Source organism: Bison bison, unplaced genomic scaffold, assembly GCF_000754665.1.
Source record: "Bison bison bison isolate TAMUID 2011002044 unplaced genomic scaffold, Bison_UMD1.0 scf7180017864491, whole genome shotgun sequence".
Taxonomy (NCBI): Eukaryota; Metazoa; Chordata; class Mammalia; order Artiodactyla; family Bovidae; genus Bison; species Bison bison.
In genome coordinates this window covers 2,696,675-2,711,840 of record NW_011495050.1, presented here as the reverse complement: position 1 = coordinate 2,711,840, position 15,166 = coordinate 2,696,675, and the positions used below count along the sequence as shown (strand labels likewise).

The following is a 15,166-nucleotide window of genomic DNA, read 5'->3' as shown; positions in this document are numbered from 1 at the left end:
CAGTTCTTCTGTGTATTCTTGCCACCTCTTCTTAATATCTTCTGCTTCTGTTCAGTCCATACCATTTCTATCCTTTATCGAGCCCATCTTTGCCTGAAATGTTCCCTTGGTATCTCTAAGTTTCTTGAAGAGATCTTTAGTCTTTCCCATTCTGTTGTTTTCCTCTATTTCTTTGCATTGATCGCTGAAGAAGGCTTTCTTATCTCTTCTTGCTATTCTTTGGAACTTTGCATTCAGATGCTTATATCTTTCCTTTTCTCCTTTGCTTTTCACTTCTCTTCTTTTCACAGCTATTTGTAAGGCCTCCCCAGACAGCCAATTTGCTTTTTTGCATTTCTTTTCCATGGGGATGGTCTTGATCCCTGTCTCCTGTACAATGTCAATAACCTCCGTCCATAGTTCATCAGGCACTCTATCTATCATATCTAGGCCCTTAAATCTATTTCTCACTTGCACTGTATAATCATAAGGAATTTGATTTAGGTCATACCTGAATGGTCTAGTGGTTTTCCCTACTTTCTTCAATTTAAGTCTGAATTTGGCAATAAGGAGTTCATGATATGAGCCACAGTCAGCTCCCAGTCTTGTTTTTGCTGACTATATAGAGCTTCTCCATCTTTGGCTGCAAAGAATATAAACAATCTGATTTTTTGTTGACCATCTGGTGATGTCCATGTGTAGAGTCTTCTCTTGTGTTGTTGGAACAGTATTTACTCCAGTTAAATGTATACAGTTATGATTTAATACTGCATCATTATGTTTACATTTCTCATACCTGGGAATGGCACCATGTATGGCCTGCGATTGTGTATAGAAGTTTTGATAAATATTAACTTTCTATAATCAATTTGTAGATATTTTATGGTATATCTATTCTATTTAATGCATACATTTTATGTATTCATGACATACCTTCATCTTAATTTTTTTTGTATGTCTAGTCTATGAAGTTTATATGTGAGATTTTTCAAATTGTTGCGAATCTCCAAAAACTTCCCACCAGTGGACCACGTTATGTAGTTTGTGTATATTTCTACTTTATATATTTCAAAAGAGTAAGATGTTTCACCCCTGCTGCACTGACTTTTGGTCTGTGAGGTGATTCTGTCCCCACTGGAATGCATGGATTAAGAGTACTGTCTCCTTTTGCTGTTTCCCCGACACGTCAAGGTGTCTTCTCCTGCCCTCTGCCTTTACTCAGACAATTTTCTACCCCTCGACACCTCTTTGTCCGTCACTGTCAGTCAAAATACCTCTCATTCTTTGAAACCATAGAAAAATAGACTTCTTGATAAGGCTTTTCCTGAACCCCTCCTTTCTTTTGTGCTCCCAGCCTGAGCTTGATCATCCATTAAGCTATGAACATCTTCTACCATGGATTATTTGGTTTGTCATACAGCAGAGTATTTAAGCTCTTGAGGTTTGAAATCAGAATGATTGGGTTTCAATCCACTCAGGGTCTTTCTTATATATATTTGACCTTGTGTACATTTCTTAATCTATCTGTGCTTCAGTTCCCTCATGGACAAAATAAAGACAATAACAGCCTAAAAAAAAAGAGTCCTGTCTTCTAATCCAACTTTCTTCCATCATACTTCTCCTTGTATCAGTTTTTGGAATGGATACAAGTGTTTTGGGAGCTAGTTAAGAAGAACTTGAATAGAGGAAATATTTCATTTGGACTTAATGGAATATATCTCTGTAGTTTGTCGTCACTTCCATGTACAGTTAAGCTCCTGCTAACAATTCTGATGTAGGAATAGCTTCCAGGAATACTTCTACCACCTACCGTGCAGATGTATCCAAAGTCATGATGGAAAAGTGCAGGGGCAGAGGTCAGATCATCATAGGAATATGTCCAGGGCATCCAGCCCAAGAAATGTGTAGGTTGTACAAAAGAAACAGGGTATGAAATGTACCGGGCATTGTTCATCAGTGGAAAAATTTTCAAATCTAACAGCTCATATGTGAACAAGACTTTACAGGGGTATTTTCAAGTTTGACAATATTTTTAATTTACATACACCATCAATAATAAGTTGTGAGGTGAGAAAAATGACTTACATTGTTTATAACAAAGACAAAATCCAGATTTCTGCTACAGGCTATGAGAGATTCACCTGCATGAATCCTTCTGCTAAGAATGACTAGTTGAGTCAAAAACAAACAAACAAACATATTTGAAGGCATGAGAGGGCAACCAAATTGAATAGACTTTAGGGGCTGTGATCTGGAGAAGAAGCGGACTGCACCAAGGTAGGCTCTACATCCTGATCCATTTTTCCTTATTTACAGATTCACATGTGAGGCAGTAAAGGACCAAGAGACTCGAGCAGAAAGTTGCTCAGACTTAATTGGTGTTCAAAGTCTGCCAGAGATGAGTGGCCCAGGAAATGGGACTCTTTTATTTTTCATTTCAAAAATAAGAACCTCCAGTTAGAACTTATGAAATTCTGAATAAAATAGTCAACACATGCCCATTAATTTTTTTTTAATTTTAGCAAACAAAATCAAGGGGAACATTTAATATGAAAAGGAATAAAAAGGAATAGCATCAATGAAAACTTATTTAAAAATCATATTTGGTAGTGAAATATTGAACACTGCTCTCCTGATAATGGAAATGAGATAAGTATAGCCCTCATCAAGTCTAGTCAACATTATAGAAGAGGGTCTAGCCAGAGGAAAAATGCCAGAATAAGAGATAAGAATCACAATAGTTGGAAATGGAGAAATAAGAAGGTGATTAAGAAGGTGATTATTTCCTGATCATGTAACATACCCAGAAAAATCAAAAGAATCTACAGATAAGCTATTTGTATTGTTTTTAAAGATAGCTTAACAAGGGGCTTCCCAGGTGGTGCTATGGTAAGAATCCACCTGCCAATGCAGGAGCTGAAGGAGATGCAAGTTCAGTCCCTGGCGAAAAAGATCCCCTGGAGGAGGGATGACAAGCCACTCCAGTATCCTTGCCTGGAGAATCCCAAGGACAGAGGAGCCTGGTGGGAGTTGGACATGACTAAACATGCAGGCAGAGCTTTAATTTACAAAAATCAATTTTTGTTACTAAGTACTAGAAACAATTTTTAAAACTTTAAAAAAAAATTAAAAAGATTCCCTTTATTATAGCAAATATCTAGAAATAAATCTAACAAAAGATGTATAAGCTCTCTACAACAAACACTACATGATTATAATGAGAGAAATTAAAGATTATCTAAGGAGATGGAAGTAAAGCTACATTCATAGATTAGGAGACTCAATCTATGTTAACCTTATATAATGTGATTGCATCTCAGAAATCTTGAAGTCCAACATCCCATACTCTAGTTACACCTTTCCATCCCTTAACATATCCCTTAGACATAGTGTTAAGATGTCCCAAATTTGATCTGTAGTTTCAGTCTTTTCTCAATTAACATCCCAGAAGTAGTTCTCTTGGTATCTGATAAGCCAATTCAAAATTTATATGGAAATGAAAAGGACCATGGATACCCAAAGACTATCTTGAAAAATAAAAACAAAAGTGAAAGATTTAAATCAAATAAATGTTATAAATTAATGTTTAATAAATTTAAGCATTTATTATAAAGCTAAGCAATTACAATAATGTTGATTTAGTGCAGAGACAAATAGACCAGTGGAAAGAAATAAACAATGCAGAAACAGACCCCAAACTTGAGTTATGCAAAGGTGATATTTTGAAATGGGAAATGAGACACCTATCAATAAATATTGCTAGGTCAAGTGGATGAATATGAATGCAGCCAAACATACACAGCATATTATATATGAAAAGAACAATTGTAGATGCACAAAATTCATTTATTAATTAAAATGTTACATTTTTAAGTGAATTTTGTAATGTGGCACTTGACTACTTGTAAAATTTAGTCATTTAGTTTTATTTCTTTTCTTATAATGTGTTGATTTTTATCAGTACTTTTTAATTTGGAATTTGGTATTTTTTTTAAAAAGTCTCCTCAAATTGTATAAGCTTTGGATAAAATCATCATGAATCTGCCTCTGGTTATATCAGCTTCACTTAACAAATGTTTAAGGGATGGAAAGGTGTAACTAGAGTATGGGATGTTGGACTTCAAGATTTCTGAGATGCAATCACATTATATAAGGTTAAGATCTCAAGTATTTCCCTAGAGATGAGCAGAAGTGGAGGCGGAGACTAAGTTATTGCAGTGAACACATCCAAAATTCAAGACCTTCATTTTTCAGTGAATTATTCTAGATGTTGAACTTTCCTAGATTTAGATATGTCGAATCTAGATGAGACTCCAACCAGGAGAGTTGAAGTTCATGACTTTGAGCCAAGTCTTAATCCTTCCATAGATTAAGACTAGATAACTCTTGAAGAGAGGGTGGTAAACAACAGAGACAAGGGGAAGGTTGAAAACTGTACTATGATTATCTGAGCCTCAAAATGGATGAAGTTCCAAATATTGGAGAAGCAGCAGTCTGGAACGGATAGGGTTAAAAGATGCTCACTCCTTGGAAGGAAAGTTATAACCAACCTAGATAGCATATTCAAAAGCAGAGACATTACTTTGCCAACAAAGGTTCGTCTAGTCAAGGCTATGGTTTTCCCTGTGGTCATGTATGGATGTGAGAGTTGGACTGTGAAGAAGGCTGAGCGCCAAAGAATTGATGCTTTTGAACTGTGGTGTTGGAGAAGACTCTTGAGAGTCCCTTGGACTGTAAGGAGATCCAACCAGTCCATTCTGAAGGAGATCAGCCCTGGGATTTCTTTGGAAGCAATGATGCTAAAACTTAACTCCAGTACTTTGGCCACCTCATGTGAAGAGTTGACTCATTGGAAAAGACTCTGATACTGAGAGGGATTGGGGGCAAGAGGAGAAGGGGACGACAGAGGATGAGATGGCTGGATGGCATCACTGACTCGATAGACGTGAGTCTGAGTGAACTCCGGGAGTTGGTGATGGACAGAGAGGCCTGGCATGCTGCGATTCATGGGGTCGAAAAGAGTCGGACACGACTGAACGACTGATCTGATCTTCTTCAGGCCAATTCCTTATTCAAACTCTTATACATATGCACCTAGTGCACACCTATCACTGTATTACCACTATGCCTTGTTAACTTGTCTGTGTCATTCAACAGGCTATGAATTTCTGGAGGAAATGAACGGAAGCTATATCAGATCTATTTGTTTAAATACATATAAGTTGTTTTGGGGAAATCCTGCTTTTTAATCATTTTATTCTAATGTCTACTATAAAGGAGAAACTAAATGTTTATTGCATTAAGAATGAAAAAATAAATGATATATATCATTTCCTATGATGTGACTCTCTTTTCTACTCTTTATTTCTGTTAGCTACTACTTTCCCTTAACATTAGTTTTCAATACTGGCTAAGTTTTTTTCTCCTCCAGAGATATGCCTTGAAAAATTATGAGCATGTCCTGGAATATTTTTGAAAATGGAGGTTCAGTGTTCTGGCTCACCTGGATTAATTTCATTTTTAATCTGTACTTTGAAATTTATTGTCCTCATTTTGTCGCTGGTCCTTCTAAATTTTTCACTGACTCAGATTAATCTCAACTTTCTGGGCTGACCTTAATGTTGTCACTTGAATGGAGAAGGTAGCTTTCTGGATGTCAATATTTCATTTCAGGAATAGGAAAGGATGATTTAGTATAGGTAAATTCAATCTCATAGCAAAATAGATGCTTTTATTTAAGGTCGATAATCCTTTTACAGTGACAGTATCACAGTGTTTGTTTAAATGCAACCTCTGATTCTTCAACCTTAAGACAGTTAATACAGAGGTGTTCTTACTTATGGGTCAAAAATTAATTTTTATATGTGGCTTTAAACCAGATTTCATTTTGGGGAAATAGACACAATGAGCTCACATCCACCATGAACTGGCTAACTACTTGGCACGCTTTCCGTTACTGTAACTCTGATTTAGTGCATGGAAGCAAATGTTGGTTAAATACCCTCTACAAGTCAAGCACAGACCTAATCCCATGACATTGTCTAATTTATCCTTCTTATGACTTTAGGCACCATCATTCCACTTTAAAAATGAAGAAATGGAAATTTAAAGGAATTAAGTAACTGGTCCATGTTTAGCTAGTAAGACGCAGAGTCAGCATTCAAACCCTGGTTGTTCAGACTTCTGCGGTTTTTCACTCCACCATACTGTTTTGACTTCCCCATCTGTTAAAAAAAGGAAAGGAATTCATGTCAAAATACTGGAACGTAGTCACAGTGCTTACATCTTCTCAGAAAAAGTCCATGTATCAATTCAAGAATCTATTCTCCACATTGTTAACATCCAGTTAAAGGCTGCTGTTTCAAAGAGGCCTTCCTTTCCTACTCTGATCCGTAGTCATCTTTGCCTTCTTTGAATACCCACCAGACATTTCTTTTATTTCTCTCTGTTAGGGAGTAATAAAGGTAGTGTCTCATCTCCTTGGTCTCTTATGTGCGCTTTGTTTTCCTTAAAAACCTAACATTTTGGCCATGCTGCACAGACTGTGGGATCCTACTTCCTCAACTAGGGATTGAACCAGCATCCTCAGCAGTGAAAGCATGGAGTCCCAACCACTGGACTACCAGCGAAGTTCTCCAAGAGCCTAAAATTTTCTAAAGCAAATACTTTATGAATACTTTTTAAATGTTTATTATTGGACTTAGACCAGAACTAGGATCATAGCAGAGCTAGAATCACTTTTCAACTCATGTTGAATTGAAAGAGATTCACATATAAAGAAAATAAACTATTTTTAAATTAAAATATGAAGCCAGATTCATATGATCTTTCAAGTCCATACTGTTTTTGGTGATGATAAGACTTACATTACTTTCAACATTAGAGCTCTTTTTGAAGATTTTGCTTCCCTTCATTATATTGTTGGTTAAATTATTTGAAAAGTACTGCAATCTGGGAAGTCAGAAGTGGTTGGGTTTTAATAGCAGCACTGCTTTTGAATTGTTGGATGTCCTTGAGTCATTCATTTTGCCTTCCTCTCAATTTCTTCAGTTGATAGAATAAAGATAATGATAGCACATAGCTCATTGGATTTCATATAACAATACCTCTAAAGTATCCAAACAATACTTGACAAATGATTGGCACTCAGCAAACATATATTCCCTTTCTTCCATTAACATTGTCTCAAATCCAGTCTTATCTTTTCCAGTTTACACATAAGAGAAATGAGGAGTTTTCGGGACACAGATCTGATGTGTCCAGATCAATCTTCCTTATGAGGATGCTTGGCATACTTTTATGCTTCTTTCCCAACTACTGCTGTATGGGATCTACTACCTGGCTCCCACCGCCACCTGCTGAAACTCCAGCACCATCGCCTCAGGAGAGCCTTCCTCCATTCTTCCAGCTGGAGCACTATCTCTGCCAGCTCCCTCTAACATTGGACAGAGTATGTTATCTCTGTTCATGGTATCTCTTACAATATTTACCACATTCCATTGTCATAGATTTCACCATGGTCTCATTTCATCTAAGCCCAAGGTTCAGAGACATTCCAGTGCATACTCAAACTACATTCAGAGTTTCAAGGAGCCCCCTCCTTTTATCTGGGGAGCTCCTGAAGGTCTGGCATCACTGTAAAGAAAAGCATCCATGTGGGTCAATTAGGAAAGGCTCAGCAAATCCTTGATGCCCTGGTCAGCATGAATTTCTGGATGATCAATGATCAACAAGCACAGGACTCTTAATGAAAAGTGATCAGCAAAGACAGAATAGCTAATGGACAGGCAATATGGGGGATCCTTTCAGTTTTCCCTTTTTGTTGGGAAAGGAAGGAATTAGGCAGAACCTCAATGCTGACTCCATTCCCCTTTACATTGTCCCCTCCGTTATTTACCCAATTCTGGCCATATCATTGTCCTACAAGAGTAAACCTCATACTCTTCTTTAGCCTGTATGACTATCATCCTGTATTTATCTCCCTGAATTTTTTCTTATTCTTTTTCCAGATCTCCACTGAAGCATAAGCTCTATTTTACTTCTATCAGGATCTTCTCTTTTGATTCCCCCAAAGTTCAGCCAAACATTTCCTCTTATAAATCAAAAGCTTTTGCTTTCAATTATTGTGTCTGATGTGGACTTCAAGAGCCTATTTTGAAGTTGAAAAAAGTCAACTTTTTTTTCTCTCTGCTTTAACAATTCTGATTCTCAAATTTATTTTGTCGATGTCTCTGATTAAGAAAAAGGTCACATAAAAAAAAGAGCAGAAAGGAAAATTATCAAGGTTGATATTTCAGAATAAGATTTTTGACACAACTTAATAGTATCAGTATTTGCATACATCACATCTCTTCCAAAAAGCATAAATTCTTTCAAGCCAAAAGTTTAATCTTGTCTCTCTTTATCTCTTTTCAAAGCACCAAGCAAATGTTTTGTCTTTCATAGAGTAAGTAAATAGTATGTATTTGTTGAATTAAATTGAAAAAGCACAATATATGTTTTTGAAAATCCAAGGGCAAAGCCACATGGAAGAACTTAGGGGCATAATATAATAAATACACAGACACTGTGTTATGCTAATCAATTGATTCAGATATGTAAAGCAATGGAACTTTAAAAATTAAAAACATGCAGAATATTGTATTAGCTGTGCCTAGAAGGCCACATTATAAAAACATGTTAGTGGCATAAATGACACAAAATTAAATGTTTATACATTCAGCTGGAATTCTGTATTCCATCTAATTAAATTATGACTTATTTGATTAGTTATACCTGTGCAGCCAACTCAAAACCAAATTATTTTTATAATATTAGTAAATATTACTTGGAGATATTACAAATGAAGTTTAAAACCTCTTTCTTCTTATTTTAAGTACGTAATATATTGTCTGCCTGATATAATTATATTTCATTATATTTTATGCATTTAATTCTACTCCTTAATAGTACTATTTTATTTAGTTGTTCTTTTCATGGCTATTGTTTTTCTTCAGGTGACAAAGGGGAAAAGGGTTTGCCTGGAATACCTGGTGGAAAAGGCAAAGCAGGTATAATATGCTCATTTTTTCTTTTTTAAATTAATTTTTATTGTAGTGTGGTTGCTTTACAATGTCGTATTAGTTTCTACTGTACAGCAAAATGAATCAGCCACATTTTCTTTATCCATTCCTCTGTTGATAGATATTCAGGTTGCTTTTCTTTTTAATTTTTAACATCATTACAAAACTATTTGTCTCAAAAATAAATATATTTAATAGAAGAACAATAGTCTGTTCAGTGTGATTAACCTCCTTTTCCTTGGGCCAGAGGGAAGGAAGGAAGGAAATTCTCCTCTCTCTCTAGTGGTGACTTTTCAGGCCCTGTGGAAGGGGTGGAAGGACGGTGGTTCATTCCACCCCTGCCACGCTTGCTTGAGGTAGCAATTCTAGTACATCAGGAAGCAGCCCTCATCCCCCTAGACCAAGAGGAAAATCCACAAGGGCCTCAGCAATAGGACCAGCAATAGGCTCAGCCTTTCACCAGAGTCTCAACCAAACACTGGCCAAGCATTTTGTCACCAGCAAACTGGCCTGATGGACAGAGTCCTGGCGGTTACAGAACATGCATCAGTGGTCCGGAAGCCTCTCCCTGATACTGAAAAGAGGACTCTTTCCAGTGCTTGATGCAGGGAAAGAAAGTAGCCCATTCCTGGTGAGCTTCTATTATTTCTATCCGTAAAGGTGTGAGCGCATGCATGCTTAGTTGCTCAGTCATATCAGACTCTTTGTGACCCCATGGACTGTAGCCTGCCAAGCTTCTCTGTCCATGGGATTTTCCCAGCAAGAATACTGGAGTGGGTTGCCATTTCCTCCTCCAGGGGATCTTCCCAACCCAAGGGATCAAACCCACATCTTTTGCATCTCCTTCATTGGCAAGTGGATTCTCTACCACTGAGCCACCTGGGAAGCCCTTATCCATAAAGACGTAGAGAAGCCTAATTCTAAGAACTGTTTTAAATTCCTTATATTTAACTGTGAATATGGATAAATAAAGCCACAGATTTTCCCCCACTTTGGCTAGTAAAATTCATTTTGCTTTTCAACCATCAGAGAAAAAAGCAAATGGAAATGTTGACATGAAGCATCGTTAAATAGGAAAAAAGAAGCATTTACTTTACATCATTTTCCTTACAGCTTTTTCTCAGCCACATTATCAGTAGGTGATTGAAAGGTAAATGAGTGAAGGGAAATTAGTGGCAGAAATTAAAATCATAGTTAATCCACAAATGGGACAACTTGCTCTTAAAATTATAAGATGAATCTATTCACAAGATTTAAACTTAGTCCTCGAAACATTAAGCTATACTCCAAATGGATAATCAGAATTAACATTAATTTTGTCATGAAAGGTTTCTCCCAACTAACAATACAGTAACACAAGAGAAAACTAGAAATATGTTTTTAAAACGCTGTAAAGATTTTATTCTGAGACTGTAGAGGTACACTCTGTGTTCAACAAAAATGCCAAATGATTCCCAATATGTGAGCAGTGGTTTGTCACATTTACTGTTCTTTTTAAAAAAATGGTTTAGAACTCTCTTTTAACTCCTTCAAATTATTGTAAAAGATATATTCAGAATTCCTGTATATTGGAAACCTTGTCTTTAATAAAAGACAAAAAGCATCACCGTTCACAGAAAGACATAGCTAGACTAGAAAAAGACAGTAAATATTGGGAAGAGAGCAATTGCCTCTCTTATCCATTCTTCATGGGCATCAACATGAATTGACAGCTTTGTCATTTAAAAGGTACTGTCTGTGATTGTGGAAGATACCGAAAAGTTGTTGGACAGCTAGACATCAGTGTGGCTCGCCTTAAGACTTCAATGAAGTTTGTTAAGAATGGTGAGTCTATTCTCATTTGCTTTGTGATATTTATCCACGGATCTATCTCTTTCAACATGGCAATTCTGGGATTTTCCTGGCTGTCTAGTGGTTAGGGCTCTTCCCTTCCACTGCAGGGGGCATGGTTTCTTTCTCTGGCTGAGGAACCAAGATCTTGAATGTCACATGACCTAAATGAATAAATAAATACAAATTTAAAAATAAAACAATCTTTTTCTTAAAGAAACAAAAACAAACCACTGCAATTCCAATATCCCTAGCAGAAACTAACTTAGTTTGGGCAAAGGATTATTGAGATAGTGTCTCCAGTTTATAGCTCTCTTAGAATCCTGATTATCCACTTACTCTAGTATACTTCAGGTCCTGTGGACATACATATGTCCATTCCTATAGGTAGAAAAGGGGATTTTAGTGACAGAGGGGGAGGGAGAAAAGGCAGAGTTTGAGTACCTGGGCCTTAAGAAAAAAAGAGACAACAAGAGCCCAACAACCAGCATCTTAGAAAATAAAAATAGTCATGAAAACAGTAGTTGCTTTGTTGATTACTTGCAATAATACTAATTTTTATGATTAGACTGAAGTTTAGAGAGATTACCTTGCCCATAGATACACGCTAATGAGCAGTGGAGGAAGGATTTGAATACAAGGATTTGAATTCACTGACTCCTCTGCCCTCAGTACAAGTCAGTGAGAACATCATGCATTTCTCTAAACTGTGCTAGTTCACGTTACCCTTTTTGTTTTCTCTCGTATTTCCCCAGGATGGTTAGCAGTAAGACCCTTAAAGTGGGGTTTATGTGCTCGCTCCTGAGACAGTATGAATCAGGGGGCTGTTCTAGTTGCTGTTACAACTATTTTCACTTTGTTGTACTTTTATTTATTGGGTTGGCCAAAAAGTTCATTTGGGGTTTTCCATACAATGGTACAGAAATATTATAATCCAGGAGTATTTACTTACATTAGTAGAGGCACACAAATGCTACCTTGTGTCCATCCTCATCTTGTAATACTAGAGGCATAGGAAATGTTTGATATTAATTAACCCTCAGTTATAACTCTGGTTATAACCTGTACAGATGCTGCCTCTGACCTGACTTTGACCCCAATGAATAAACCAAACTCCAGAGGTTTAACATAGTGCTATAGTTCTTAACATTTGAGTTCTCATAGTTTTATTTGTAAATTTTAACTTATAGGCCCTTAAGGGTATATATACATATATATGTGTTTGTGTGTGCTTGAACCACAAAGCCCAAAACATATATAGCATATCATGATCTTGGGATGATACTGACTTCCTAATTCTCTCCTGAATCTTACTCAGAAGCTCAATCTATTTTATGTACCTGAAGTGAATTATGTGTTGTTGTTCAGTTTGCTAACTCCTGTCCAGTGCCTTGAGACCCCATGGACTGCAGCACACCAGTCTTCCCTGTCCTTCACTGTCTCCCGCAGCTTGCTCAAACTCATGTCCGTGGATTCACTGATGTCATCCAACCATCTCATTCTCTATGGCCCCCTTCTCCTCTTGCCTTCAATCTTTCCCATTCTCAGGGTCTTTTCCAATGAGTCAGTTCTTCACATCAGGTGTTCAAAGTATTAGAGCTTCAGCTTCAGCATCAGTCCTTCCAATGAATATTCAGGATTGATTTCCTTTAGGATTGACTGATTTGATCTCCTTGCAGTACAGGAGTGAAGTACAGACCATCTCAGTTGATGCATATATTCACAGTCTGGGAACCTGGCCAGAAGTGGATGAAATTCTATATTATTTCTGTATCAGTCCAATAAGCCTTTACCACTATCCTGCACTGTTGCAGGCACTGAGACTACAGAGTGACAAGGACATGGTCTTGGGCCTTAAGATGTTCACAAGCTTAAGAGATACACAATTAGGCTAAAATGTGTCGAGTGCTATGAAGTGAAGGGGTCAGTGGGAACACAGGGGAGAAAGCGCAACAGCACCTGTCTCTGTCCAGGGGCATTGGAAAGGCTCTTATAGGAGAAAGCGTTTTGACTGAAATCTGAAGGATGGGTAGGAATTTGCCAGATTAAGCACCAAGAAGACTTTCCAGGCATGAAAGGCATGGAAGGGGAAGAGGGAAGGGTGTGCTCATGGAACTATAAGGGTGGAAAAAGCATACATTAGGGGGGAAAGATTATCTGAGATGAGCTGGGTGACAGTTCATATAACATATCTTTGTCCAAACAGCTCTCTGCTTCACACTGTGTGGGAAGTAAAGGAGGAAAGACAGGGGAGGGCCAGTGACAGGAATTGGTTCTTTATCAGACAGCTACAAAGGTGGACAAAACACTGAAGCAGTGCCTACCTCATGATAGGCAAAAGAATTGTTAAATCTTGAATAAATTTATTTAAATCTAGCAATATTATATACTTAGCTTTTCTCTGTTTGAGACAGATAATCACGTTCTTCTTTTCCTCACTGCAAAGTCATAGCAGGGATTAGGGAAACCGAAGAGAAATTCTACTACATCGTGCAGGAGGAGAAGAACTACAGGGAATCCCTGACCCACTGCCGCATCCGGGGTGGAATGCTAGCCATGCCCAAGGACGAAGCTGCCAACACGCTGCTGGCTGACTACGTCTCCAAGAGTGGCTTCTTCCGGGTGTTCATCGGGGTGAACGACCTGGAGAGGGAGGGTCAGTATGTGTTCACAGATAACACTCCCCTGCAGAACTACAGCAACTGGAAGGAGGGTGAGCCCAGCGACCCCTATGGCCACGAGGACTGTGTGGAGATGCTGAGCTCAGGCAGGTGGAATGATACCGAGTGCCATCTTACCATGTACTTTGTCTGTGAATTCATCAAGAAGAAAAAGTAACGTCCCTCACCCTACACATTCGTCATTTCCCTGGGACTATCGTCGCTGTTATTTTTATCCATCCTTTTCTAATTATACTACATTCATTCTGACTCCAGCCAAGTGAGAAATGCTAGACTAAACTTTGGGATCTTCATCGCCATGCTTATCCACGATGATTTTGATCATTTTCATACATGGTATGTTATTGATTCAGTAGCTCACCAGGTTAGGTGTCCCAAGAGAGAACGTGAATCACTCGTTGTATAGGAGATGGCTGTCTACTTCTCAAATGGAATGCTCTTTTGACATTTGCTCTGTTGACTCTCTCTAAGGCCCTGAACCACTGTCTATATGGCCCAGCGGATGATGAACTGGACAGTGGGTTAATGACTAGGCTCAAAGCCAGATATATGAGAAGGCTTCTATTAGTAATGTCAAGGTATTATCTGTCTTTGAACCCAAGGTCCCCAGTTCTTTGACCAGTCACCCACCACGGCCATAGCCACACTTGCAAGGTCCTCTGTTTGCACAGGCATTGAAATACTTTAACCTTACACCTCTATATGAGGACCTTCTAGCCTAGTGACCTATTCTAGGCCATGTGGAATCATATAGTTAAATTTTATGCTTCTGATTGACAGCCTTCACTGAAGTATACCAAACATGGGCCGCCTTTATGTACACCCACAACTTAATCCCAGGCCTCCAGATATTAACCCTCTGATCTGAGGAAAAGGGAACTCTAGAAATTGAAAAGATAAAAAGAGAAACAAATACTGTATATTAATGCATGTATGTGGAATCTAGAAAAATGGTACAGATGAATCTATTTGTAGGGCAGGAACAGAGATGCAGATGTGGTGAACAGTCTTGTGGAAATGGGGAAGAGGGAGTGAGGAAGAACTGGGAGATATGGGTTGATGTACTTGCACTGCCATGTGTAAAACATAAAGCTAGTGGGAAGCAGCTGTATAGCACAGGGAGCTCAGCTCGGTGCTCTATGGTGACCTGGAAAGGTAGGGTGGGGGAGATGGAGGGGGTTCCAAAAGATAGGGGATGTATGTATACTATAGCTGATGTACTTGGTGGTGTAGCAGAAACTAACACAACGTTGCAAGGCAACTATACAGCCCCGCCCAAAAAAGAACCGTCCCAAAAGAGCAAGGATTAGTTCCCAAACAATTTCATTTATACTCTTGTGCTAAGATGACCTCCTTCTATTAATATGTCTCCATTTTTTCCTCATCTTAGGTTTATCCATAGCAACTTTCCTTCTCTTGGGCATGGAGAATGAGGGAAAGAGTTTGTGAAGCCTTCAGAGAACTCTGGAAACTTCACAGTGCTACTAACATCATGTCTCTAAGGTCTTTGCCTCTAATATATCACTCATGGTGACATTTCACGGCAGGGGCTTTATTCTGTGTAAGTGTATGTTGTAAAAACCTCACATCAGTGGTGCTTTCCTATGATATCAC

The 15,166-nt window shown here is 38.1% G+C and overlaps 1 protein-coding gene across 3 annotated transcripts in view; it reads left to right on the top strand.

Moving 5' to 3' along the window:
* Positions 1–15,160, top strand: part of COLEC10 (collectin sub-family member 10 (C-type lectin)) — a 51,052-nt gene extending 35,892 nt beyond the window's left edge. For 2 of the 3 annotated variants that reach the window (XM_010863415.1, XM_010863414.1), the window contains 3 exons: positions 8,976–9,029; positions 10,770–10,865; positions 13,318–15,160. In XM_010863415.1, coding sequence (XP_010861717.1) covers positions 8,976–9,029; positions 10,770–10,865; positions 13,318–13,709 — 542 coding nt within the window. In that variant the 3' untranslated portion in view covers positions 13,710–15,160. The remainder of the gene's footprint in view (positions 1–8,975; positions 9,030–10,769; positions 10,866–13,317) is intronic. The other variant, XR_827320.1, reaches the window with a different exon arrangement.
* Positions 15,161–15,166: the final 6 nt, after the last annotated feature.